This window comes from Dipodomys spectabilis, unplaced genomic scaffold, assembly GCF_019054845.1.
Source record: "Dipodomys spectabilis isolate Male_0828 unplaced genomic scaffold, ASM1905484v1 ptg000054l, whole genome shotgun sequence".
Taxonomy (NCBI): Eukaryota; Metazoa; Chordata; class Mammalia; order Rodentia; family Heteromyidae; genus Dipodomys; species Dipodomys spectabilis.
Genome location: NW_024870731.1, coordinates 463,555 through 489,037, shown reverse-complemented (window position 1 = coordinate 489,037; position 25,483 = coordinate 463,555). Strand labels below are relative to the sequence as shown.

The 25,483-nt window shown below is 44.7% G+C and overlaps 1 protein-coding gene across 1 annotated transcript in view; it reads right to left on the bottom strand.

Annotated features, from left to right (window-relative positions):
- The window catches only part of Rpgrip1 (RPGR interacting protein 1), a 69,546-nt gene that overhangs the window by 7,650 nt on the left and 36,413 nt on the right, over positions 1–25,483 (bottom strand). The window contains exons 13-24 of the mRNA XM_042679757.1: positions 23,552–23,712; positions 22,408–22,551; positions 21,330–21,480; positions 17,319–17,768; positions 17,009–17,160; positions 15,502–15,844; positions 11,567–11,751; positions 10,666–10,869; positions 9,443–9,510; positions 9,240–9,304; positions 7,474–7,571; positions 900–1,092 (exon numbers count right to left, since the gene is read on the bottom strand). Coding sequence (XP_042535691.1) covers positions 900–1,092; positions 7,474–7,571; positions 9,240–9,304; positions 9,443–9,510; positions 10,666–10,869; positions 11,567–11,751; positions 15,502–15,844; positions 17,009–17,160; positions 17,319–17,768; positions 21,330–21,480; positions 22,408–22,551; positions 23,552–23,712 — 2,214 coding nt within the window. The remainder of the gene's footprint in view (positions 1–899; positions 1,093–7,473; positions 7,572–9,239; positions 9,305–9,442; positions 9,511–10,665; positions 10,870–11,566; positions 11,752–15,501; positions 15,845–17,008; positions 17,161–17,318; positions 17,769–21,329; positions 21,481–22,407; positions 22,552–23,551; positions 23,713–25,483) is intronic.

Here is a 25,483-nt window from a genome sequence, read left to right as displayed (position 1 = left end):
ACACACACACACATACACATACAGAGAGGGTAGGGGGGAGAGAAAATGAACAAAACAGGAAAGGGGGGAAAAAGCAAGAAATTAAAAATACATTTTGGGCAGGAAATCTCCCAAAAACCAGCAAGCAAGGAAAAAAGAAGGAAAGAGAAAGGGAGAGAGAGAAAAGGAAGGAATGAAGGAAAGGCAGGAAGCAAGTGAGTCAGGCTCTGGTGGTTCACACCTATAATTCTACCTAATCAAGAGGTTAAGAACTGAGGCTCATGGTTTAAATCCAGCCCAGACATAAAAGTCTGTGAGGTTCTTATCTCCAATTATCCAGCAAAAAGCTAGAAGTGGAGCTGTGGCTAAAATGGTAAAGCACCAGCCTTAATATATGGAGATAAATACAAAACAAAAACAACAAAAAGGTCTGAAAAGCTTAAAAAAGCAGTTATGGTGGACTCAAGGAGTGGAGCTAGAAGGAGTGGCTTGTGGAGAAACAGAGCAAAGGAGTACTTGTTATTAAAATTTTCTAAGCCTATTTGATATTTTTAAATTACATGCATAGGGCTGGGAAGGTGGCTCAGTGGTAGAGCGTTTGCCTTGCATGCCTGAGATCCTGGGTTCCATTCCTCAGCACCACATAAGCAAAAAGAAAAAAGCCGGCAGTGGTGCTGTGGCTCAAGTGGTAGAGCGCTAGCCTTGAGCTGAAGAGCTGAGGGACAGCGCCCAGGCCCAGAGTTCAGGCCCCACAACCGGACCCCCCCCCCCAAAAAAAAAAAAATTATCTCTTAAATTACATGCATATACTATTTGTAAGCTAAGATTGGCTGGTTTTGCCCTCAAGGGGAACTCAGAATAGTTCTGACGGTGAAGTGGTTGTCCACTTCCTCTGGTGGCAAGCACACAGGACGTCTCACCCTTGCTGAAGTGGAAGTGGATTTCCTCCCCTGCTCTAGGTTTCCTCAGCGACATTGGAGTCTCCGTCTCCGACAAGGGCAGGTCATAAAATTTGTACTCCACATACACCTGCTTTACATTCTCATCAGACATCACTTCAGCCTCTGGGTAGAAGGCCAGGGAAACAATTTCAATACGCATCTTCTCTGATTCCTGATAGATAATAAAATATTTCCTAAATGTTAATGAGGCTCTAAGAGTTCATACTCCATCTAATGAGCAAAAGACTTCCTATAAATCCATAATATAGGCTAATGTAAATATTTAAGAATTCATTTGTTAGCCGGGCGCTGGTGGCTCATGCCTGTAATCCTAGCTACTCAGGAGGCTGAGATCTGAGGATCGCGGTTCAAAGCCAGCCCGGGCAGGAGAGACCGTGAGACTCCTAACTCCAATAAAAAACCACCAGAAAACCGGAAGTGGCGCTGTAGCTCAAGTGGTAGGGCGCTTGCCTTGAGCTGAAGAGCTGAGGGACAGCGCCCAGGCCCAGAGTTCAAGCCCCATGACTGACCAAAAAAAAAAAAAAAAACACAAGAATTCATTTGTTGACAAAACTGACGCCAGAAGACTATGTACCTGAGTTACCAGCAAGTCTGTGGGAAATGTGCAAGAGGAATCCAGTTTCTGTCCCTAAGAGACAGAATCATATCAGTCTTTCTTGTCCTATCTTTTCTGTGTATAGGGGCTTGAACTCAAGGCCTGGGTGCTGTCCCTTCGTTTCTTTGCTCAAGGCTAGTGCTCTACCACTTGAGCTGCAGCTCCACGTTTAGCTTTTTGATGGTTCACTGGAGCTAAGAATCCCACAAACTTGCCTGCTAGGGCTGGCTTTAAACCTTGATTTTCAGCTTTCAGTCTCTTGAATAGCTAGGATTACAGGTGTGAGTCACCAGAGATTGGCTTCAAATCAGCTTTTTAAGATGATCTCTAAGAATACGAAGAATCTAGATTTCTGAAGAACTGACTCTTTTCCACCTTTCTCAATGAAAAACCAACTCTCCACTTCTAGAGGCTGCTTTTACCCCCTCAGTGAATGCCTAAGGGAAGCCCACCAAGGCACCTTGCCCTCCAGTGATGGGAGGCACTTAGAACTACTTCCACTACCACTGCTCTCTTTGGATTGTCCCTCTGTCCTTATTGAGATAGCAGTCTACAGTGATGTCCTGTCAATCCCGGGTCCCCTTTATCTGTGGGTACCCTCCTGCCATTTTTATAGGTGGTTAAGACAGTGCTCTGACTTGCCCAAGCACTCCCATCAATCTTTTGTCTCACTGTAAGTGCTTCAGCAGGCAAAAATGTCCCAAGGAGCCTGCATCTGTGTCATCTGGGTAAGATGATGTTTCGTAATGAAGATATTTAGTGTTTTCCTCTCAGTAACCACCACAAGATACACACACACAACTCATATACACCAAACCACAAACTCTATTGTTCCAAAATATGGGTTTTGGCACTTTGATGAATCAGCTTAGCAGGTTCACTGCCATTTTCAAAATGAAGAATCAGTGGGAACCAGCATCTCATGCCTGCAATCTTAGCTACCTAGGAAGCTTGAGAGCTAAGGACCCCCATTTGAAGAAAGCCTAGGCAGTAAAGTCTATGAGACTCTTATCTCCAATTAGCCAGCAAAAAGCTGGAAGTAGAGATGTCACTAAAGTGGTTCAGGTCCAGCATTGGTTAAAAAAAAAAAAAAGCCAAGAGAAGTGTTGGTTGCTCACACCTATAATCCTAGCTACTCAGGAGGCTGAGATCTAAGGGTTGCAGTTCAAAGCCAGCCCAGGCAAGAAAGTCCATGGGACTCTTTTTTTTTTGGTCCAGTCCTAGGGTCTGAACTCTGGGCCTGGGCGCTGTCCCTCAGCTCTTCAGCTCAAGGCTAGCGCTCTACCACTTGAGCCACGGTGCCACTTCCAGCTTTTTTCTTTTTGCTTATGTGGTGCTGAGGAATCGAACTCAGGGCCTCATGCATGCAAGGCAAGCGCTCTACCACTGAGCCACTTTCCCAGCCCCTCCGTGGGACTTATCTCCAATAATCCACTAGAAAACCAGAAGTGGCCCAGAGTTCAAGTTCCACGATCAAAAAAAAAAAAAAAAAAAAAAAGCCAAGAGAGTGCAGGAAGTCCTCAACGATAGTGAAAAAGGAAGAAGGAAGGAAAGAGAAAGAAAGGAGGGAGGGAGGGAGGGAGGGAGGGAAGGGTAAAGCAGCTTGATGAAGGTTAGGGTAGATGACAACAGAATAGCAGAGTGGAAAAGATTAGGAGACTACATGGCCAGTAATAGGGGTAGGGCTTGTTTGTGAAAACTTTTGTTTATATATGAGTGTACTGGCACAAGATAGAGTTGGATTTATTATAGTGGTTGTCATAGGAAAAGTATCAAGCACATTATGTCAGACTGTCTGAAGTGGTTTCTGTAGCTCTGCTTTTAATTATTAAACAGTTAGATATATTTTACATACAGTACCATGGAGACCTTAAGTATACAGTCTTGCTGAATGTTCATAGTTGTATAATCAACATCCTATTCAGGGTATAGAACACTTTTGTCATCTCAGAGAGGTCTTCCACACCATTTTGTAATTATTAGTTTTATATATATTTTTTCAGCAACTGTCATTTATTCAGTACTTACTTTGTGCCAGGCTGTGATATTGATAGAAAAACCAAGTATTTATTTATTTATTTATTTATTGCCAGTACTGGGGCTTAAACTCAAAGTCTGGCCTCTGTTCCTTGGGGCCTGAACTTGGGGCCTAGGCACTGTCCTTGAGTTTCTTTTGCTTCTGTGGCTCAAGTGCTCTACCACCTAAGTCACAGTGCCACTTCTGGCCTTTTTTTGTTTATGTGGTAGTGAGGAATCAAACCCAGGGCTTGATGCATGCTAGGCAAATACTCTACCACTAAGCTACATTTCCAGCCATACTTCTAGCTTTTTTTTAAGGGGATGGTTAAATGGATATAAGAGTCTTATACAGAGACTGGGAAGGTGGCTCAATGGTAGAGTGCTTGCCTTGCATGCATGAGGCCCTGGGTTCGATTCCTCAGCACCACATAAGCAGAAAAAGTTGGAAGTGGTGCCGTGGCTCAACTGGTAGGGCACTTGCCTTGAGCTGAAGAGCTGAGAGACAGCCCCCAGGCCCAGAGTTCAGGCCCCAGGACAGACCAAAAAGAGTCTTACACACTTTCCTACCCAGGCTGACTTTTTTCTGCCAGTCCTGTCCTGAAGCTTGAACTCAGGGTTTGGGCATTTTCCCTGAGCCTCTTTGTTCTCAAGGCTAATCCTCTACTACTTGAGCTACAGTACTACTTCCAGGGTTTTCTGAGACATTTATTGTAGATAAGAGTCTCCAGGGGAAAAAAAAAGTCTCCAGGATTTTTCTGCCCAGGCTGGCTTTGAGCACAATCCTCAGATCTTAGTCTCCTGAGTAGCTAGAATTACAAGTGTGAGCCATCAGTGCCCAGCTACGTCTACTTCTTAAGTGTTACTCAAACTCCACACCTTCATCCCCCTGGTTATCATTTAGCTTGTCTCTTACCTAGACAAAAACTCTTCTATTTCAGTGGCTAATTGTGATGTTGAAACTTGACTGCTAACTTGACTGGCCTGAGAAACAGCTAGTACATCAGTAAGGCATGCATGTGGTATGTCTGTGAGGGCCCCTGAGACTATTAGATTCTGAGGATTCTGCCCTAATAAATGGATCAGTCCTTTCTTTGATGGATTTGTAATATGATAACAATTGGAAGGAAGTAAAAGGTAGGAGTTGGGCCTAGTTGGAGGAGGCAGGTGTGCAGGGTGTCCTTGGGACTGTATCTTCCCCTGGATCTTTCCTGTATTCATTTTCTCTGCTTCTAGCAGTCATTAGGCAAACTGCTTGGCTTCACCATGTTCTCTCTACCATGATGGACTGATACCTCTGAAACTATGAACCAAAACAAGTACTTCCTCTTTTAGGTGATTTCTTTCAGGTATTTAGCCACAGTAATACACTCACTACTAAGAGATTAAGTTTTAACTCCTCTGCCTGGGATTTTCATGGCACCGTCCTATTAGATCTTTCTGCACTGCCACTAGTCTGCTCCTGTATCCAGTCCTCCTCCTCCTGTTCTGTTGTATACATATTGTGGTTGAGGCCCACACGTTACATTTTCTGGGTTCCTTGGACAATAGTTGACTAACTGGGGGAGTACCAGGATTATGTCATTTTCAGGGAAATGGATGGACCTAGAACAAATCACACTAAGTAAGGTAAGCCAAGGTCAAAAAGACATGTTCTCTCTCATATGCAGAAGATAGTTCTAAAATGTACCAGGACATGATAAATTATACAGGATTCTTGGCATTCACAAATAGACTAAAGAAGGATACTCTTAGAGGAGGAGCCCAATAGGGTAACTCCTATGACCATCTAAATACTATCTATCAAAATGAATTCAAGGAAATGGAAACATATTTGTTTTTTATGTATTTATTTATTGCTAGACCTGGGGCTTGATCTCAGGGCCTGGACACCGTCTCTGAGCTTCTTTTGCTCAAGGCTAGCACTCTACCACTTGAGCCACACACCTCTTCCAGTTTTTTCTGTTTATGTGGTACTAAGGAATCTAACCGAGGGCCTCATGCATGCTAGGCAAGCACGCTACCACTGAACCACTTTCCTAGCTCCCACATTTGTTGTTGTTATTTTAATGTAGTTAATGTTTGTGGTTCATGTTTTTTGGGGGGGTTGGTGTGTTTTAGGGGGGCAAAAAAGGGAACAGGAATGGAGGAAAGGAGGGTGAACAAATGCAGTCATGTTATTCAATATGCACTATTTGAAAAATAAATGATGTAACTTGTGAACAGAAACAGGAGGGGAAAACTGGAGGAAAGTGAAGGAAAGGATAACATTGTCCAAGAGGAATTGTACTCAAGCTTTGGCACTGGCTCACACCTGTAATCCTAGCTACTCAGGAAGTGAAGATATGAGGATTGTGGTCCAAAGCCAGCCCAGGCAAGAAAGTCTGTGACACTCTTATCTCCAATAAACCACCAGATAACTAGAAATGATGCTGTGGCTCAAACTGGTAGAGCACTAGTCTTGAGCACAAAAACTCAGGGACAGCGCCCAGGCCCAAGCCCTATGACCAACAAAAGAGAAAGAGAAATGAGCTGGGAAGGTGGCTCAGTGGTAGAGTGCTTGCCTTTGCATGCATGAGGCCCTGGGTTCGATTCCTCAGTACCACATAAGCAGAAAAAGCCAGAAGTGGTGCTGTGGCTCAAGTGGTAGAGTGCCAATCTTGAGCTGAAGAGCTGAGGGACAGCGCCCAGGCCCAGAGCTCAGGCCCCACGACCGGACCAAAAAGAAAAGAAAAGAAAGAGAAGACCGACAGACAGGGACGCGGGGGGGGGGAGGTGCTGGTGGCTCGCGCCTGTAATCCTGGCTAATCAGGAGGCTGAGATCTGATGATCATGGTTTGAAGCCAGCTCAGGAACAAAAGTACATTATTTATCTCCAATTAATCACAGAAAAAGCTGGAAGTAGAGCTGTGGCTAAAGTGATAGAGCACTAGTCTTGAGCAAAAGAAGCTCAGGGACAGTGCCTAGACCCTGAGTTCAATCCCCAGGATTGGCAAAAAAAAATTTAAAAAGGAAAGGAAAGAAGGAAAGAAGGAAGGAAGGAAGGAAGGAAGGAAGGAAGCTGAATGTGGTGTTACAATCTTTAGAGGCAGAGGTAGGAGGACTGTAGTTTGAGGCCAACCTGGACAGTAGTGAGACTATATGAAAAACACACTAAGAGCAAAAGGACTGGGATATAGCTCAATTGGTAGAAAGCTTGCCCAGCAAGTAAGGGAAGGCCCTAGGGCCAAACCCCAGTACTGGATAAAGATAACACAAGAAATGTACATCCCATGGGCATGGCAACCTTAGAAATAAAGTTGTTTCTTTATTTTTCAGTCCTGGGGCTTGAACTCAGGGCCTGAGCACTGTCTCTGAGCTTTATTTGCCCAAGGCTAGTGCTCTACCATTTGACTCACACTTCTACTTCTGGCTTTTTTGGTGCTTAGTGGGAGGTAAGACTCTCACAGACTTTCTTCCCTGGGCTGGCTTCCAATGGCAATCCTCAGATCCCAACCTCCTGAGTAGCTAGGATTACAGGTGTGAGCCACCAAGGTCTGTCTCTCTCCTCCCCCCCTCTTCTGTTGGTTATGGGGCTTGAACTCAAGGCCTGGGCACTGTCCCCAAGCCTCTTTGGGCTCAAGGTTAGTGCTCTACTACTTGACTCACAATGCCACTTTTTTGAGCGGTTGATTGGAGACAAGAGTCTCATGGGGATTTTTCTACCCAGGCTAGCTCTGAATGGCAATCCTCACATCTCAGCTTCCTGTGTAGTTACAATTATAGGCATAACACACTGGCAACTGTCTTTGTGTGTGTGTGTATGTGTGTGTGTGTGTGCGTGTGCATGCGTGTGCACCACTTAACCACACTCATGGCCATAGTGTGCTGTCATTATTCATTGTTTTGTTTCATATGCAATGATTATTCCCGTGTACTTACTGGCTTAGGACATTTCTCAGATATAGGTGCCACTATGATGTCATCGCTGTCTGTAGCTTGTTCACTGACTTCAGAAGCTTGTTCAAAGGATTCTTGATCTGCTGGAGAAGAGGCTGAATTACCAACTCACAAAGCATTCTGTCTAGCCCAGGAAGAGAGCCAGCACCCACACTTCCAATCTGATCACTAGATCTCAGTATCTATTCTTCAAGAATCAAACCTGAAGGGTCAAATGATTCACTTATTCAGAACTTGCCAACACAGAATTCATTTCTAAAAAAAAAGAAAGAGGGGCTGGGAAGGTGGCTCAGTGGTAGAGTGCATGCTTTGCAAGCATGAGGCCCTGGGTTCGATTCCTCAGCACCACATAAACAGAAAAAGCCGGAAGTGGCACTGTGGCTCCAGTGGTAGAGCACTAGCCTTGAGCTGAAGAGCTGAGGGACAGCGCCCAGACCCAGAGTTCAGGCCCCATGACCGGCAAAAAAAAAAAAGAACATGAAGGAAGAACAGAAGAAATGGGGAAGGAGAGTGGGGGGAGGAGAAGGAGAGAGAGAGATTGAAGGAGGGAAGGAGGGGACAGTATAGAAGACAGAAATAAAGGCAAGGAGCCAGGGGGAAGGCAGGAAGGAACACGCTGCCTGACCTTTGTAGAGGTATGGGAAGGAAATGACCAAGCTGAGGAAAAGGAGTACAATTGAGTGTGGAACTATATTTTCCAATGATTGCCTCAAGCAATATTTTCCATCGACATGGCTCTTCTCACAGCATGACCTCCACACTGCTACTGAAGACTGAGTTCTATGTTTTCTCCCATAAAGCTGAAGTGGATCCATGACATGAGGGGACTGCTTCAACCAAAAGTATACAGTGCGGCTGAAGGCTGTTGGCTCATGCCTGTAAATCTAAACTACTCAGGAGGCTGAGATCTGAGGATCATGGTTCAAGGCCAGTCCAGGTAGGGAAGACTGTTAGATTCCTATCTCCAATTAAAGTCCAGGGGGGAGATATGGCTCAAGTGGTAGAGTCCTATCCTTGAGCACAAATAACAAAGGGACAGTACCCAAGCCCTGAATTGAAGCCTCAGTATTCACACACACACACACACACACACACACACACACACACACACACACACACACACACACAAATTTACTCTAGTTTCTTAATTGCCATTAAAGAAAGAGTTGGTCTGAATTACCTAGTTTGCCATTATGATAGCCTGAAATCATGTCTGTTTTTATTCTAACACTAAGACAATGCTTGAACTTAAAAGAAATTTGAATTAGCTTGACAAATGAGACAATCACCCTGCTCCTATTTCCTTGTAACCATAACTTACAAGACCTTGGAGCAAATTAACATTTTTCTTATTCTTCCTAGTGAAAGGCAACTAAGCTAGCCAGCTAGTTATAACTACATAGAAAGTTACTTGAGAATTGCAGAACTGATTGGCCTAGCTTTCATACTTTTTTTTTCATTTTTTTTTATTGTGAAAATACTGTACAGAGGGGTTACAATTACATGGGCAAGATAATGAGTACATTTCTTATCAAGCATTGTAGCCTCCTCCTTTGTTTCCCCTCCCATCCTTCCTCCCACTCCCCCCCCTCACCCAATCCTCCTCCCCCTTTCACACTTCTAACACAAGAAAGCTCTGGAGCTTTCATATTGATTTTCCTATGAACTGTTCAGCACTGAAATATTAAATAATTACCTTTGTAAAACTATTAAATGAATAGAAAAAAGAGACTTTAGGAAGACAATACCATTTATAGGATGTGGGAGGTCATCTCCTTCCAGTATTGATTGAGAAAATGCCCCTTCCTCTTCCACTGCCTCTTCCACTGGCTCCTCCACCTCTGCCTCCGCCTCTGCCTCTGCATCTACCTCTTCCTCTGCCTCTTCCTCTTCCTCCTCCTCTTCTTCCTCTGCTTCTGCATCTTCCTCTTCCTCTTCTCCTTCTGTTTCCTCTGTGTGTGTTTTAAAACCATCCTCAGTGGGCAGCCCTGAGAACTTCCACTCTGTGTAGTTCACCTGCTTCAGAACACAAACAACCACCATAGGACACATAAGTAGCATGATTTCCATTGTCTCTCATCCTTTGTTCACTCTTAGAGCTATCTCTCTTTAATTTTGAAAATGCATTGCTCTTAAAGTGAGAGAAGGGATGGGTTAGGAGCGATGGGTGACAATGTTGTCAGACACTTTGTATTCATATACTGTTTTGCAGAATGGGAACTTCTTTGTACAACTACTTAAAGATAATAATAATTTGGGGCTGGGAAGTTGGCTCAGTGGTAGAGTGCTTGCCTTGCATGCCTGAGGCCCTGGGTTCGATTCCTCAGCACCACATAAGCAAAAAGAAAAAAAGCTGGAAGTGGTGCTGTGGCTCAAGTGGTAGAGCGCTAGCCTTGAGCTGAAGAGCTGAGGGACAGCGCCCAGGCCCAGAGTTCAGGCCCCATGACTGAACCCAAAAAAAAGATAATAATAATTTAGAATGTTAAAAAAAAGTATTGTTTTTAAAAGCTGGCTTCCAGTGGCTCACAATTGTAATCCTAGCTACTCAAGAGGCTGAGATCTGAGGAATCTGATTTGAAGCCAACCTGGGCAGACAAATTCAAGAGACATTTATCTCCAATTAGCCAGCGGGAAGAAGGTATGTGGTTTTGTAGTGGAAAATGTTCTGGGAAGAAACAGGCAGCACTAGGAGAGTTGGAGAATTCAGGTTTATTATGTCAAGTGGACCCAGAGGAGATTCTACTACTAAGTCTGAGCCCTTATGGACTAGGAGTACAGCCCTTTAATACTTGAGTTCCAGGTATAAGTCCCAGGTAGAGCATAGGTGTTTTGAGTTTTGGCTTGCTTCAATGATTACAGTTTCTCAGAAATTACTTGCAAGGTAATTCTGGCAATATGAGGTTGAGCTAGTGCTGATAAGGGCAGGTTTTCCTTATCAGTTTAAGTGTTAGAGTGCCAGCCTTGAATATAAAGGCTAAGCAGGAGTATAATGCCTTGAATTCAAGCCCCAGGACCAGGGGGGGAAAAATCTTGTTTCTAAGCATAGATTATAGAGTATATAATATACTGAGTTAAGTTACAGTGAAATAAAATGGGTCAAATTGTGTTGATTACAAATAGCTATGATTCTGTTTCAACCCTAGAGAACAACCTCCAGGGTTTCCAAAGCATTACCTGCAGTGTATTGCCATTTAAGATATTCCGGCTCAGATACTCCATTCTGTTTTTTCCTTGGGCACCTGTTCTTTTGCCATGTTTTCTTCTTGAATAGCTTGCAACTTGATGTTCTTTCTCCTTTTTGTCTTCCACCTGAGGAAGCTTTCGCTTTGTTTGGTACTGGTCAACTTCAATGGGAATCTCAGCAGACTCTGTCTGGTCCTGGTTAGAGGAATGAGAGGGGCGGGGAGCATGGCTTAGTGGTAGAGTGCTTACCTAGCACGCATGCTGCTCTGGGTTTGATTCCTTATTACCACATACACAGAAAAAGCTGCAAGTGGCACTGTGGCCACTGTGGTAGAGTGCTAGTCTTGAGCAAAAGAAGCCTAAGGACAGTGCCCAGGCCCTGAGTTCAAGCCCCAGGACTGGCAAAAAAAAAAAAAAAGCAATGATGGACAGACTTACAAAATGATAGTTTAGCTGGGCATAAGTAGCTCACAACTATAATCTTAACTACTAAGGAGGCTGATACCCAGAGGACGACAGTTCAAAGCTAACCCAGGCAAAAAAGACTAAGATTCCATTCCATTCAATCAGCAAAAATTAGGTCTGGAGGTGTGGCTCAAGGAATAAGAGCTCCAGCTGAGCAACCAAGCAGAGCAAGTGTTTTGAGGCCCTGAGTTTAAACCACAGTACCACCACCAAAAACAAAAAACATAAAAAAGGTCCTCAGGGACCTATGAACTAGCATTAGTTTTCATTTCTTTCTCCTTCCAAGACCTGAGAGGCACTCTTTTCTCCACAGTAAAACTCAGATCAATTTTCAGTACACATGACATTCATAGAAAATCTTGTTTTCTTCCACTTTTTATACTGTCCTCTCTAAACCTGCACCATAGGATTAGAAGAGATCTGCTACCTGGGGGATAAAAGCAGACTTTTCCTCTGTAGATGAGTTGTCTGAGTTGTCCTTGCTGTCATTCTCCTCCATCTCAGCTTCTGCTGTCAGGTAGTCCTCAGGGGGTTGGTAATGAGTGGTCCAGTCCAGTTGCACTTGAATAGATCCATTGGGTTTCTCCTCAGAGTCAGCAAGGTCAAAATCACCTGTGAGACACATAAATGTTAACAGCACCTGATAAAGGCAAGTCAGTGCTCATCAGCATCTTACCATTCTCCATATTCATAAAAGTTCATTATATTTTGTTAGTAATTATCATACATAGTAATTAACATACATCAGATAATCATGACAGTACATCCAGAAGAGATACAAAATGGAGGAAGATGGGAATCTCAAGTTATTGGGATAGACAGTCAAAAGACAAAGGAAGAGGACACAGCTTGCTTGTTATCAGCCACACAATCAATGATGAAAAAAATCAAATAGCCAGAGTTTGGTGGTTTTACGCCTGTAATCCTAGTCATTCAGGAAGTTGAGATCTGAGGATCGAGGTTAAAGCCAGTGCAGTCTTTGAGACTATTATTGCAATTAATCAGCAAAATATTTAGACTGAAGGTGTGGCTCAAGTGGTAGAGCCAGCCATGATAGAAAAAACAAACAAACAATCAAAAAACTATTGAGAATATGATCTCCTGACTTCAAGTCCCAGTACCAGTCCAAAATAAAAAGAATGAAGCCGGTTGATGGTGGTTCATGCCTGTTATCCTAGGAACTCAGGAGGCTGAGATCTGAGGATCACAGCGTAAAGCCAGTCTGAGCAAGAAAGTTCATGAGACGTACCTCCAATTAAGCACCAAAAAAGGCAGAAGTAAAGCTCAAGTGAAAGATTGCTAGCCTTCAGCAAAAAAAAGCTCAGGGATGGAAATGGCGCTGTGGCTCAAGCGGTAGAGTATTCTCCTTGAGCTGAAGAGCGCAGGGACAGCCCCCAGGCCCAGAGTTCAAGCCCCGAGACCAACCAAAAAAATTTTTAAAAAGCTCAGGGGGCTGGGAAGGTGGCTCAGTGGTAGAGCGCTTGCCTTGCATGCCTGAGGCCCTGGGTTCGATTCTTCAGCACCACATAAGCAAAAAGAAAAAAGCCGGAAGTGGCGCTGTGGCTCAAGTGGTAGAGCGCTAGCCTTGAGCTGAAGAGCTGAGGGACAGCACCCAGGCCGAGAGTTCAGGCCCCATGACCGGACCCAAAAAAAAAACAACAAAAAACTAAAAAAAAAAAAAAAAAGGTATGGAACAATGCCACATTCATTATATATATATTACATAATTATTATATATTATATATTTCATTACTAAAAAGAAAAAAGCATATGATGTCATAGGCATAGCAAAATAACCATTATCTATGCCCAAGTGGTCCCAAGAGTGCTTAACCAAATTTTTTTCCAAGTACCAAGCTTCGAGGCTAGGAATGTGGCACAGTGGTAGAGTGCCTGCCTAGCATGCATGAAGCCTGGGGTTCGATTTCTCAGTACCACATGAACAGAAATCTGGAAGTCGCTCTGTGGCTCTCTGGCAAAAAGAAAACCAAACCAACCAACCAAGTGCCAGGCTTTGGATTTGTAGTAGTGGTGAGCAGGTGGCTCGTGTAGGCTCTCTTCTTTCTCAAATGAGGAACTATGGACAGAAGTGTCAGCTTTTCCTGCCAGGCACTCGTATCTCACATATGTTAGCTACTCAGGAGGCTGAGATATGATCTTAAGCCAACCCAAGCACAAAGTCTATGAGACTCTTATCTCCAATTAACCAGCCAAAAGCCAAAAGTGGACATGGCTCAAGTAGTAGAATGCTAACCTTAATAGAAAAAAGCCAGTGATGGGGCTGGGAAGGTGGCTCAGTGGTAGGGTGCTTGCCTTGCATGCCTGAGGCCCTGGGTTCGATTCCTCAGCACCACATAAGCAAAAAGAAAAAAGCCGGAAGTGGTGCTGTGGCTCGGGACAGCGCCCAGGCCAAGTTCAGGCCCCATGACCGGACCCCCCCCCCCCCAAAAAAAAAAAAAAGCCAGTAGAGCATGAAGCCCTGAGTTTAAGCCTCAGTACCTGCACAAAAGGAGAGAGAGAAAGAGAAAGGTGAGATTCTTATTTTTTTTGGGGGGGGGGGGGGGGTCTGGTCATGGGGCCTGAACTCTGGGCTTGGGCGCTGTCCCTCAGCTCTTCAGCTCAAGGCTAGCGCTCTACCACTTGAGCCACAGCGCCACTTCCAGCTTTTTTCTTTTTGCTTGTGTGGTGCTTAGGAATCGAACCCAGGGCCTCAGGCATGCAAGGCAAGCGCTCTACCCCTGAGCCACCTTCCCAGCCCATAGAGGTGAGATTTTTTTTTTTTTTTGGGGGGTCCGGTCGTGGGGCCTGAACTCTGGGCCTGGGCGCTGTCCCTCAGCTCTTCAGCTCAAGGCTAGCGCTCTACCACTTGAGCCACAGCGCCACTTCCAGCTTTTTTCTTTTTGCTTATGTGGTGCTGAGGAATCGAACCCAGGGCGTCATGCATGCAAGGCAAGCACTCTACCACTGAGCCACCTTCCCAGCCCCAGAGGTGAGATTCTTTAAAAAGCAGTTGACATTGGATGAGAGAGCCCTAACATACCTCCTAGCACTCCCTGAACTTTGTTTAAAATATGGTTGATACATGCTTGCTACTGATAGCCTCTCTAATGCCTAATTTTATGGCATATCCAGAAAATCCATCTCTCCTAGGTATACCTCACAACCTTGTATATGAGAAGCTAAGATAACATAGGCCCCATGATTATACCTAGTTACTCAGAAAGCTGGTATCCAGAGGACCTAAGTTTAGTTTGAAACCAGCATAGGCAGAAAGTAATTAGCAAAAAAGCAGAGCCAGCAGCATAGTTTGAATGGTGGAGCAAGCAAGTCCTACAAGCATGAGGCCCTGAGTTCACACTCTGATACAAACACAATAAAGGTAAGTTCATATTTAGTTTAGCTATATATCCTAAACATTTGTGTTTGTCATGGTGTGATATGGAAGTCTAACTTATGTCTAAAGTTTAAAAGAAATGAGAGCTGGGTGCCAGTGGCTCATGCCTGTAATCCTAGCTACTCAGGAGGCTGAGATTTGAGGAGCAAAGATCTGAGGTTCAAAGCCAGCTTGGGCAGGAAGGTCTGTGAGACTCTTATCTCCAATAAACCATTCAGAAAACTGGAAATGGAGCAGTGGCTCAAGTGGTAGAGTGCTAGCCTTGAGCTGAAGAGCTGAGGGATAGTGTTCAGGCCCAGAGTTCAAGCCCCACGACCAACCAAAAAAAAAAAAAATGAAAGTTAACAGAAGAGTATAGGCTGTAATCAGATACCTAGGCATACACCTAGGTACTGGGAGGAGTTTTTCAAGTTAGAGGTATAGATTCAGGTCGAGGCCAGTCACCTTGGGGGAATCTTTCTTTTGCTGCTTCAAAGAAGCCAAAGCCTCTAAGCACTGGTGACTTAAAGTTCTTATCCTAGTTACTCAGGAGGCTAAAATCTAAGGACTGAGGTTTGAAGCCAATCTGACAGAAAAATTTTTAAGACTTTTATCCCCAAATAACCACCAAAAAGCTGTGGAGCTGTGGCTCAAGTGGTAGTGGGTCAGCATTGAGGGGACATGCTAAATTTCAAGCCTCAGTACTGGCATGTACATGCACGTGTGCACACACAGACACACAGACACATAGACACACACACACACACACACACACACACACACAGAGCTTCTATATTCCATATAATCTAAGCAGTAAGGCTCTGGTCTCTGGTCTCAGTCTTCTCTGGTACTCTCCACAAAGTTCTAATGGCCTCTCAGCAGATTTTAAGAGTCTGTTCCAAGCAAGTAACCAAAGAAAAGTGAGTTAGGACAAGGAAGGAGACAAAAAATGGGGAGAGACTGTAAAGAAGAACAATCTTGACTCCCACCTTTAATAGATTTGTTTTGTGCAAGAGGCAGCAGGGGTACTTGGGCTCGGCCAAGGTAGGAGCCTGGGTCTGAGTCTTCATCATCAAAAATGTATACAGCCAGAGTCTCCCTCCTCAGATACTGATCCAGGTCAGAGGTCATAAGCACTGGGAATCGAGCCTGATCTCTAAAGTAGGGATCCTTACAGGCAGGAATGATGGCAGTGTCATGATCAGAAAAAGTGAAAAAGCGGTACATGGCATATGGACTTGGCTGAGCTCCCAGCTGCCGACTCTGGAGACCAGAGCACTTGGTGATTTCAATCTGTAGCTCATTCCGAGGTTTCCAAGGTTTTGATCTGGACTGGAAAGATGATGGTCTTAGATTAAGGAAAGGGGCAATGTGAAAGGATTCAGAGATGGGGAACCTTTTTTCTGTCAAGGACATTTAGGTATTTATTACATCAGCTCAGGCTGTAAAAAATTATCAATATAGGGGCTAGGAAGGTGGCTCAGAGGTAGATGCTTGCCTTGCATGCATGAGGCCCTGGGTTCAAGTCCTGAGTACCACATAAGCAGAAAAAGCTGGAAGTGGTGCTGTGGCTCAAGTGGTAGAGCGCTAGTCTTGAGCTGAAGAGCTGAGGGACAGCGCCCAGGCCCAGAGTTCAGGCCCCATGACCGACAAAAAAAAAAAAAAAGATGAAGAAGTGGGACTTGCTGGAGGGTGATTTGGGTCATTGGGGGTGCTGCCTCACAGGGATGAATATTGGGCTAGGACAGTGTGTTGTTATAAAAGCCTGGCGGCCAGGTGCTGGTGGCTTACATCTGGAATCCTAGCTACTCAGAAGGCAGAGATCTGACCATTATGGTTCAAAGCCAGCCTGGGCAGGAAAGTCCAGGAGACTAATCTCCAGTAAACTACCAGGAAACTGGAAGCGGAGCCAAGTGGTAGTGTGCTAGCCTTGAGCACAAGAGCTCAGGGACAGTGCCTATACTCGTCCCTGAGCACAAGCCCCAGGACTGCTTCCCCTGCAAAAAAAAATTTATCAATACAGGAAGATGGCCACAGGCAGCCCAAGAGAAACATACACATCTGTCCCATCAGAAACTAAATGACTTTGTGGGTCTTATATGGCCAATGGTTCCCCATCCCAGACAGGTAAAATCCAGCCCCACTTGGTGAGAATGTACTAGGACTTAGAAAGCAGCTGTACTAAAGGGTAAGAAAAACCTAATGACTTTCACCTTCCTGGCCACTGGCCTGGCAACTTGTCTGAAAGAGATGCTAATGCTCAGGCCTTGTCTCAGAGAATGACTGAGAGAAGCTGCTCTTCTCTTGGTAAGAGGAAGTAGCTAGCTCCAGGGCATGGTTTCATTTCAGACCAAGAAAAGAATCTGGACTGGTTTGGGTGTGGTGGGTTTTTCTCCTTGATTCACATTCAACAATCCTTGAGAGTAGAAGTCTGAGTTGTTCTCAGCGGTCAGGCTGTGGCTGCTTTGAGACTTCTGTGTGCATCCATTTCCTCACCTCCTCCTTCTGGGCCTTCCAGGCTCCAGACAAACTGGCTGACAGGTAGGTCTGAGCTTGCTTTCCTTTACTGTAAGCCTGTAGGCTGGATCTAAGGGGCAAGCGCAGCCTCATCCAGTAGTCTAATACCCCGAAGTCTTCTCCATCAGCTCCTGGGTTGCAGAAAATACGAAGGCATGGAGATTGTGGATGAGGGGTAGCGAGAATAAAGCAGGGAATGCAGATGGGCAAGCACTGGAAGAGCAGCTACAAACTAAGGGAAAGTATGCATTAGTCCTAGGAACTGCAGGAAGCCAACAACAACACTTACCAGTAAGCATGGTTGAGTCATGGACTTTCTCCACAGTCCCTAGCACCTGGTCAAAGTGAATCCACCCAGTTGCAAGGGTGTGGTGCTCACAGGCCAGGACCTGGTGAAGATCCAGTCGAGCAGAAGCTCTTTGAAAGTAGTGTACAAAAAGTGGACCTGTCTCAACCACATACTGGGAGGTGAAATCATAAAGGGGCTGTGGCCCCACAGATAGTGGAGTACAGTGGGTTTCAAAATCATAGAAGGAATAAGTGCAGAAAGTGGTAGGATGGGGGTCTCCAGCCTGTGCCAGGGCAGCAGAGGTCAGGAAGGCCTGGTGAATGTGTAGTTCAAGGAGATTCTCACTCTGACGCAGCAGAGAAATGTCCACTTCATCCTCATCCTCTTGGGCTGCCAGTGTCTCCGGACATGACAACTGTCGGGTGCCATAAGCAACATCTTTGAGCTGTTCTAAAGGGGAAAGAAAACTGCCTATCCATTAAAGGGCAAGGAACTCTTCCTAGGGTAGAAGAGGGCATACAGATGGAGAATAAGATCATGGTCGAAGTCCTAGTTGAGATTATTTCAAGAAACTCAAGACTCAGATAAAAAGGCAATAGGATGACAAGACTAAAAATTCTTCTGTTTTGTGCTGGACCTGGGGCTTGAACTTAGGCCTTTTGGCTCTCACTTGGTTTTATCACTCAAGGTTGGCACTCTACTACTTGAGCCATACTTCCACTTCTGGCTTTTTACTGGTTAATTGGACATACCAATCTCTCACATTTATCTACCTACTCTGACTTTAAATCATTATCCTAAGGTCTCAGGCTCCTAAGTAGCTAGAGATTACAGATGTGAGCCACCAATGCCTGTCTTCAGATGCTTTGAATTCTGATATATATAATTCAGTGTGTGCTTCAAAGAGCAGAAACAGGGGCTGGGAGAAAAAAAGCAAAACACTGAACTCAGGAAACACATTTATTTCATCGGAGATGTTTTGGCTTACCGTAAGGTCCTGTGAATTAACAAATGATTCCCTTAAAAACAAAAACAAAAAACTAACACAAAATGTATTCCCATTGGTTTGGTTTGAATAGTATACCAATGACTAGAGAGAGCAGCAAATGACAGGGTGAAAGTAATTATGATACCGCTGTGGGACAAGGCCCAGAAATGTTTCTCCTCTCCAGCCAGATGCCCTTACAACAGATTGTGTCCTGCTTCTGCTTCAGAAATTGTTTTCATTTTAAGATGTTAAAAAATAACAAAATAGAGGCTGGGAAGGTCTCAGTGGTATAGCGCTTGCCTTGCATGCATGAGGCCCTAGGTTCAATTCCTCAGCACCACATAAGCAGAAAAAAGCCAGAAGGGGCTCAAGTGGTAGAGCACTAGCCTTGAGCTGAAAAGCTGAGGAACAGTGCCCAGGACGAGAGTTCAGGTCTCACGACCGACAAAAAACAAACAAACAAAGAAAAAAACAGAATAGGTACTAGGAATGTGGCTTAGCAGTAGAGTATTTGCTTAGCATGCATGAAACCCTGGGTTCGATTCCTCAGCATCACATTAACAGAAAAAGCCAGAAGAGATGCTGTGGCTCAAGTGGTAGAGTGGTACCTTGAGGAAAAGAAGCTCAGGGACAGTGCTCAGGCCCTGAGTTCAAGCCCCAGGACTGTCAAAAATAAATAAATACCAGAATAAAAAGTGACAGAAGAGACTTTCTGGATAGAATGGAAATATTGGCAGTGGGATGCAATGATATATAAACAATACTGAACTTGGACATTACTTCTCATGCTCAATCAATCAAAAACTTTGAAATGTAGTCTACCTATTACTGGTGAGTATTGGAGTCATCATGAAGAGTTAAATCAGCAAGAAGTTGTCAGGCATGAAATCCTAACTATTCAGTAGACTGAAACCTGAGGATCACAGTTCAAAGCCAACCTGGGCAGAAAAGCCTGTTAAGATTTCTATTTCTAAAAGAAAAAAAAAAGATTTCTATTTCTGATTAACCACAAAAAAGCCAGAAGTAGAACTGTGGCTCAAGTGGTAGAGTGCTAGCCTTGAACAAAAAGCTATTCAGTATTCAGGCCTTAAGTTCAAGCCCCAGTACCTCCACAAACAAAAACTCAGCAGGAGGCTGAGATCTGAGGATCATAGTTCCAAGCCAATATGAGAGAGAAAAAAATCCCCAAGACTCTTATCTCCAATTAACCAGCAAAAGACTAAAAGTGGAGTTGTGTCCCAAGTGGAATAAACTAAGTCCCACTACCAACACACACACACACACACACACACACACAATCAGAATGGAAGAACTGGTTTAAAAAAAAAAAACCCAACTCAAATAGATGCAGAAATTGATTAATGTTTAAATGCCTTCTTAATTGATGAGATTAATATAGCTTTAAATTTTTCTCTTACATGGCCCAGTCTAATAGTCTTAGCATTAAAGAACTACTAATCGATGAAGTATTATTAAGAGCCAGGGTGCTGGTGACTCACACCTGTAATCCTAGCTATTCAGGAGGCTGAGATACTAGGATCCCAATTCCAAGCCAGCCCAGGCAGGAAAGTCCCTGAGACTTTATCTCCAATAAACTACTCAGAAAAAGACAGAAGTATTGCTGTGGCTCAAATGGTAGAGTGCAATCCTTGAGCAAAAGAAGTTCAGAGATGGTGCCTAGGCCCTGAATTTAAGCCGCAGGACTGGCACAGAAAAGCCAGATATGAGTGGCTCATACCTGTAAATAGTTACTCAGGAGGCTGAAATCTGAGGATGATGGTTTGAAGCCAGTCTGGACAAGAAAGTATATAAGATTCTTATTTCTTTTATTTATTTATTTATTGTTGGTCATGGGGATTGAACTCTGGGCCTGGGCACTGTCCCTCAGCTCTTTAGCACAAGGCAAGTGCTCTACCACTTGAACCACAGCACCCCTTTTTCCTGGTGATTAATTGGAGATAAGAGCCTCATTGGATTTTCCTGCCTGGGCTGGCTTTGAACCACAATCCTCAGATCTCAGCCTCCTGAGTAGCTAGGTTATAGGCGTGAGCCTCGGAAGCCTGGCAAGACTCTTCTTTCTTTCTTTTTTGGTCAGTCATGAGGCTTGAACTGTGGACCTGGGCGCTGTCCCTCAGCTCTTCAGCTCAAAGCTAGCACTCTACCACTAGAGCCACTGTGCCACTTCTGGCTTTTTCTTTTTGTGTGGTGCTGAGGACTTGAACCCAGGGCCTCATGCATGCGAGGCAAGCACTGGACCACTGAGTCACCTTCCCAGCCCCAAGACTCTTATTTCTAATTACCAAAAATCTAGAAGCGGAGGTGTTGCTAATGTGGTAAGAGTGTCAGCTGTAAACAAAAAAGTTAAAGGATTGTGGCTAGGCCTGAGTTCAAATCTCAGTACTGGCACACAAAAACAAAGAAAACAGAGGTGGTCAGGGGCTGGTGGCTCATGTCTATAATCCTAACTATTCAGGAGGCTGAGATATGAAGATCAAAGTTCAAAGCCAGCCTGGGCAGAAAAATCTAAGAGACTCTTATTTGCAACTAACTGGCAAAAAGTGTGAAGTAGGGGCTAGCAAGGTGACTCAGGGGCAGAGTGCTTGCCTCGAATGCCTGAGGCCCTGGATTTGATTCCTCAGCATCATATAAGCAGAAAAAGCCGGAAGTGGCGCTGTGGCTCTAGTGGTAGAGTGCTAGCTTTGAACTGAAGAGCTGAGGGACAGGGCTAAGACCCAGAATTCAGGCCTCACAACTGACAAAAAAAAAAGTCTGAAGTAGAGGTGTGACTCAAGTGGTTGAGTAAAAAAGCCAAGCAAAAGGGAGACGCCCTGAGTTCCAACCCCACACTGGCACAAAAAAAAAAAAAGGAAACAACAATGACAAAAAAAACCTCACAGATACCAGGACAGAGAGCAGTAGATTATATCACACTAAGGCTGTACGTGGCAGCTTTCTAGACAGGCTTATAGAAGGGAAATCTATCTGTGACATGCCCAAGATGAGAATAAATTGTTAAAACTTGCCAGATGATGGAAGGCCATGGCTTCTTAAAATACCTTCCAGCTGCTTGATACGGTCATTCTTGAAATCTAGGAGTTGACTCAACCTCTCCAGTTTTTCTTTATGATCTCTATTTTCATTATCAGCTTTAGCCATCATTGCTTCCAACTCCTCCTATAACAGGAAAAAGAAAACCAATTAAAAAAACAAACAAACATAACTTCTTAGTGAGAACCACTTGCTAGGTAAAGAAGGCTCTGCTACCACCTCATCAGGACTCACTTATAACCTTAGAAAAAGGCCAGGAATTGGGTCTAGAAAGGTGGCTCAGTGGTAGAGTGCTTGCCTTGTATGCATGAGGCTCTGGGTTCGATTCCTCAGCACCACATAAACAAAAAGAAAAAAGCCGGAAGTGGCACTGTGGTTCAAGTGGTAGAGCACTAGCCTTGAGCTGAAGAGCTGAGGGACAGCGCCCAGGCCCAGAGTTCAGGCCCCATGACCAGACCCCCCCAAAAAAGAAAAAGGCCAGGAAGCTGGATACCAGTGGTTCACACCTGTAACCCTAGCAACCCAGGAGGCTGAGGTCTGAGGATCAAGGTTTGCAGCCGGCCAGGCAAGAAAATCCATGAGACTCTTGTCTCCAATTAGCCACCAAAAAGCTGAAAGTAGAACTGTGGCTCAGGTGGTAGGGTGCCAGTCTTGAGAGAAAAAGCTAAAAGATACTGAATTCAAACTTCAGTATTGGCACAAAAACAAGAAAAAAGCCAAGGTTCCTCATTCCCTCCCCACCTCCCTCCCCGCTTACCCCCGTACTCCCTCACCAAGAACTAGCTCTGCTAGTGGTATCATAGGGCAAAGTTTCTCTAAGACTTCTGGGAAAATTGGACCCCAAGCTCCACATTGGGCACTCTACTAGCTGGCCATGGCTTCTAGTGCCAAGGTGCCCTGGCCATGGGTGAGCCCTCCAATTCTTCAAATATAGCACTATTTGTTTTCACCTGCTGTCAGCCCAGGAACCCTGGATCATGCTTCCTTCTCATTGTGTGTGGGTCCCCTAAGCCTATTTATCCATTCCAATCTGGAGCCATTCTTCCCTTGTACCTGGTAACACACATTGATCTGGCGCTGCAGAAGCAGCATGTCTCTGGTCTTCTCCAGTTCCAGTGTGGTCTCTGCATGTGACACCTGCAACTCACTCAGCATCTGGGACAGTTTCTTTTCTTCATCGATTTCTGATTCATTGGGCTGGAGAGGAACAGCATTGACAGAGGAGCATAAATGTGACAGGTGCGGCAAGAACTCTAAAAAGCAGTTGTTGGTTGCAGCAAAATACCTGTGGCAGAGATGACTCTCTCTTCAGGGCTCTGACCCGGGGAGATTACACAGCCTCTAATGGCACTGTGTCTGTGCTATAGCAGGTCACTTTTAAGACCTCCTCTTACAAAAGGACTGCATAATCAGAGCTGGGTGAGTGAAACTCACGGTCCTCTGTCTTCTCTCTCTCTGCCTTTTACCTTCTACCTCCCTCAATTATATCATGCAAGGGCTGGGAAGGTGGCTCAGTGGTAGAGCGCTTGCCTTGCATGCCTGAGGCCCTGGGTTCGATTCCTCAGCACCACATAAGCAAAAAGAAAAAAGCCAGAAGTGGCACTGTGGCTCAAGTGGTAGAGGGCTAGCCTTGAGCTGAAGAGCTGAGGGACAGCGCCCAGGCCCAGAGATCAGATCCCACGACCAGACCCACCCACCCCCCCCCAAAAAAAATGAGGTCATTCAGGGTTGGGAGCCAGTGGGTCATACCTGTAATCTCATGAGGCTGAGATCTAAGGAGGTTGAAAACAGCCCAGATAGGAAAGTTCATGAGACTATTAATCTCCAATTAACTACCAAAAAGCCAGAAGTGGAGCTGTGGCTCAAGAGCACCAGCATTGAGTGAAAAAGCTAAGAGACAGTGCTTCAGGGCCCTGAGCAAGCCCCAGTATCGGTCAAGAAAAGAAAAAGAAAGAAAGAAGAAAGAAAAAAGAAGGTCACTTATTTATTTCTACTCTTCTCACCTCTTCTGGGACAATTGCCAGAACTCCTTTGATGGAGTTTGAGACACTGGAGCTGTCTCTCAAATGGTAGAGCACTAGCCTTGTGTAAAAACAAACAAACGAGAGCACAAAGACCTGAGTTCTAGCCCCAGTGCTGGCACCAAAAAAAAGTAATTAAATAATAAATAAAACTTTTCTAATAAAGAGCCTCCTACCTCTTTCTGGTCTGTCTCTTCAAATAGAGCTGGAGGAGTGGCCGCTTCTGGTGGCCTGTCAGGAGACTGGGGCACTATCACTGTCTTTTGGAGGACCTCCACCGCCTGCTCAGGCTTCTGAAGGGTGCTGGTGACTTCAAGGTTCACATCTGTATTTTCAGCTGGTGAAAAGATAATCCAGAGAGTTCAAACTGTACTGATTAGTGACCACAGCCAAATTTCCTGTAATGTTTATTTCCTTCTAGCATTTTTCTGGAGAGAAGCAAGTCTCAGATTTCCACAAAAGGCTTGCTAGATCCTAAAGCAAAAAAAACGCCAGCAGACGGGGCTGGGAAGGTGGCTCAGTGGTAGAGCGCTTGCCTTGCATGCCTCAGGCCCTGGGTTCAATTCCTCAGCACCACATAAGCAAAAAGAAAAAAGCCAGAAGTGGTGCTGTGGCTCAAGTGGTAGAGTGCTAGCCTTGAGCTGAAGAGCTGAGGGACAGCACCCAGGCCCAGAGTTCAGGCCCCATGACCAGACCCCCCCCCCAAAAAAAAAAACAAAAAACCGCCAGCAGAAAGAGGAACACCAGCTAGGCACCAGTGGCTAACAACTATAATCCTAAATCCTCAGTAGGCTGAGAGCTGAGGATCACAGTTCAAAACCAGGCAGGAAAGTCCATGAGACTCTTCTCTGCAATTAACCACCAAAAAGCCAAAAGTAGATCTGTGGCTAAAGTGATAGAACATCTTTAGCAAAAAAGTTCAGGGGCAGGACCCAGGACCCAAGCCCTGAGCTCAAGCCCCTAAGTGTGCCCCTGGCACACACACACACACACACACACACACACACACACAAATACTTTCAATCAATAAAGTGAATTAGTAAGGGAAAAACAAAGGAGGAGGTAACAATGCTCAATAGCAAATGTACTCATTACCTTACTCATGTAACTGTAACCCCTTTGTACAGTTACTTATGTAACTGAAAATTTTAAAAATAAAAAATAAAATAAAATGAATTAAAAACTAATTAAGAGGGCTGGGAAGGTGGCTCAGTGGTAGAGCGCTTGCCTTGCATGCCTCAGGCCCTGGGTTCGATTCCTCAGCACCACATAAGCAAAAAGAAAAAAGCCGGAAGTGGTGCTGTGGCTCAAGTGGTAGAGCGCTAGCCTTGAGCTGAAGAGCTGAGGGACAGCGCCCAGGCCCAGAGTTCAGGCCCTACGACTGGACCCAAAAAAAAAAAAAAAACTAATTAGGAATCATTATCCCCTCACATTTTAATATATATATTAATTGTAAAGATACTGTACAAAGGGATTACAGTTACATGAGTAAGGGAATGAGTGCATTTCCATTGTTACCCCCTCCCTTTGTTTTTCTTCTACTATCTTTTCCCTCCCCACCTCCCCAACTTCTCCGCCCGCTCCCCCCAAGCTATAAAGTTCATTTTCAACAGTGTCTTGTGCATCTCATTGTTACAATGGGTCAACTTGTATCCTTATTTCACCATTTTCCTCTCACATTTTTTTTTTTTTTGAAAAACACAAAGTCTGGCATCTATAGCCAGGCATTAGTGGTTCATGACTACAATTGAGGCTACTGAGAAGGCTGAGACTTGGAGATCAAGATTCAAAGCCAGCTCAGGCAGAAAAGTCCATAAAACTCTTATGGCCAATTAAGCAGCAAAAAGTCAGAAATGGAGGAGTGGCTCAACTGGTAGAACACCAGGCCTGAGTGAAAGAGCTGAGTAAAAGCGTGAGGCACTGAGTTCATGCCCCTGGCACAAAAATAAAAACGGCACCAACTTCACTGAAAGACAAATACAAAAGATGCACATGTATAGTAGGTAGGTGTCCTGCCTCCTGAATCTAAATCTGTCTAATGGCCAATATTTCAATTCTTACTGGTGACTAATCAAAGAATAGCATCGAGTGAGGAAACTGGAGAAGCA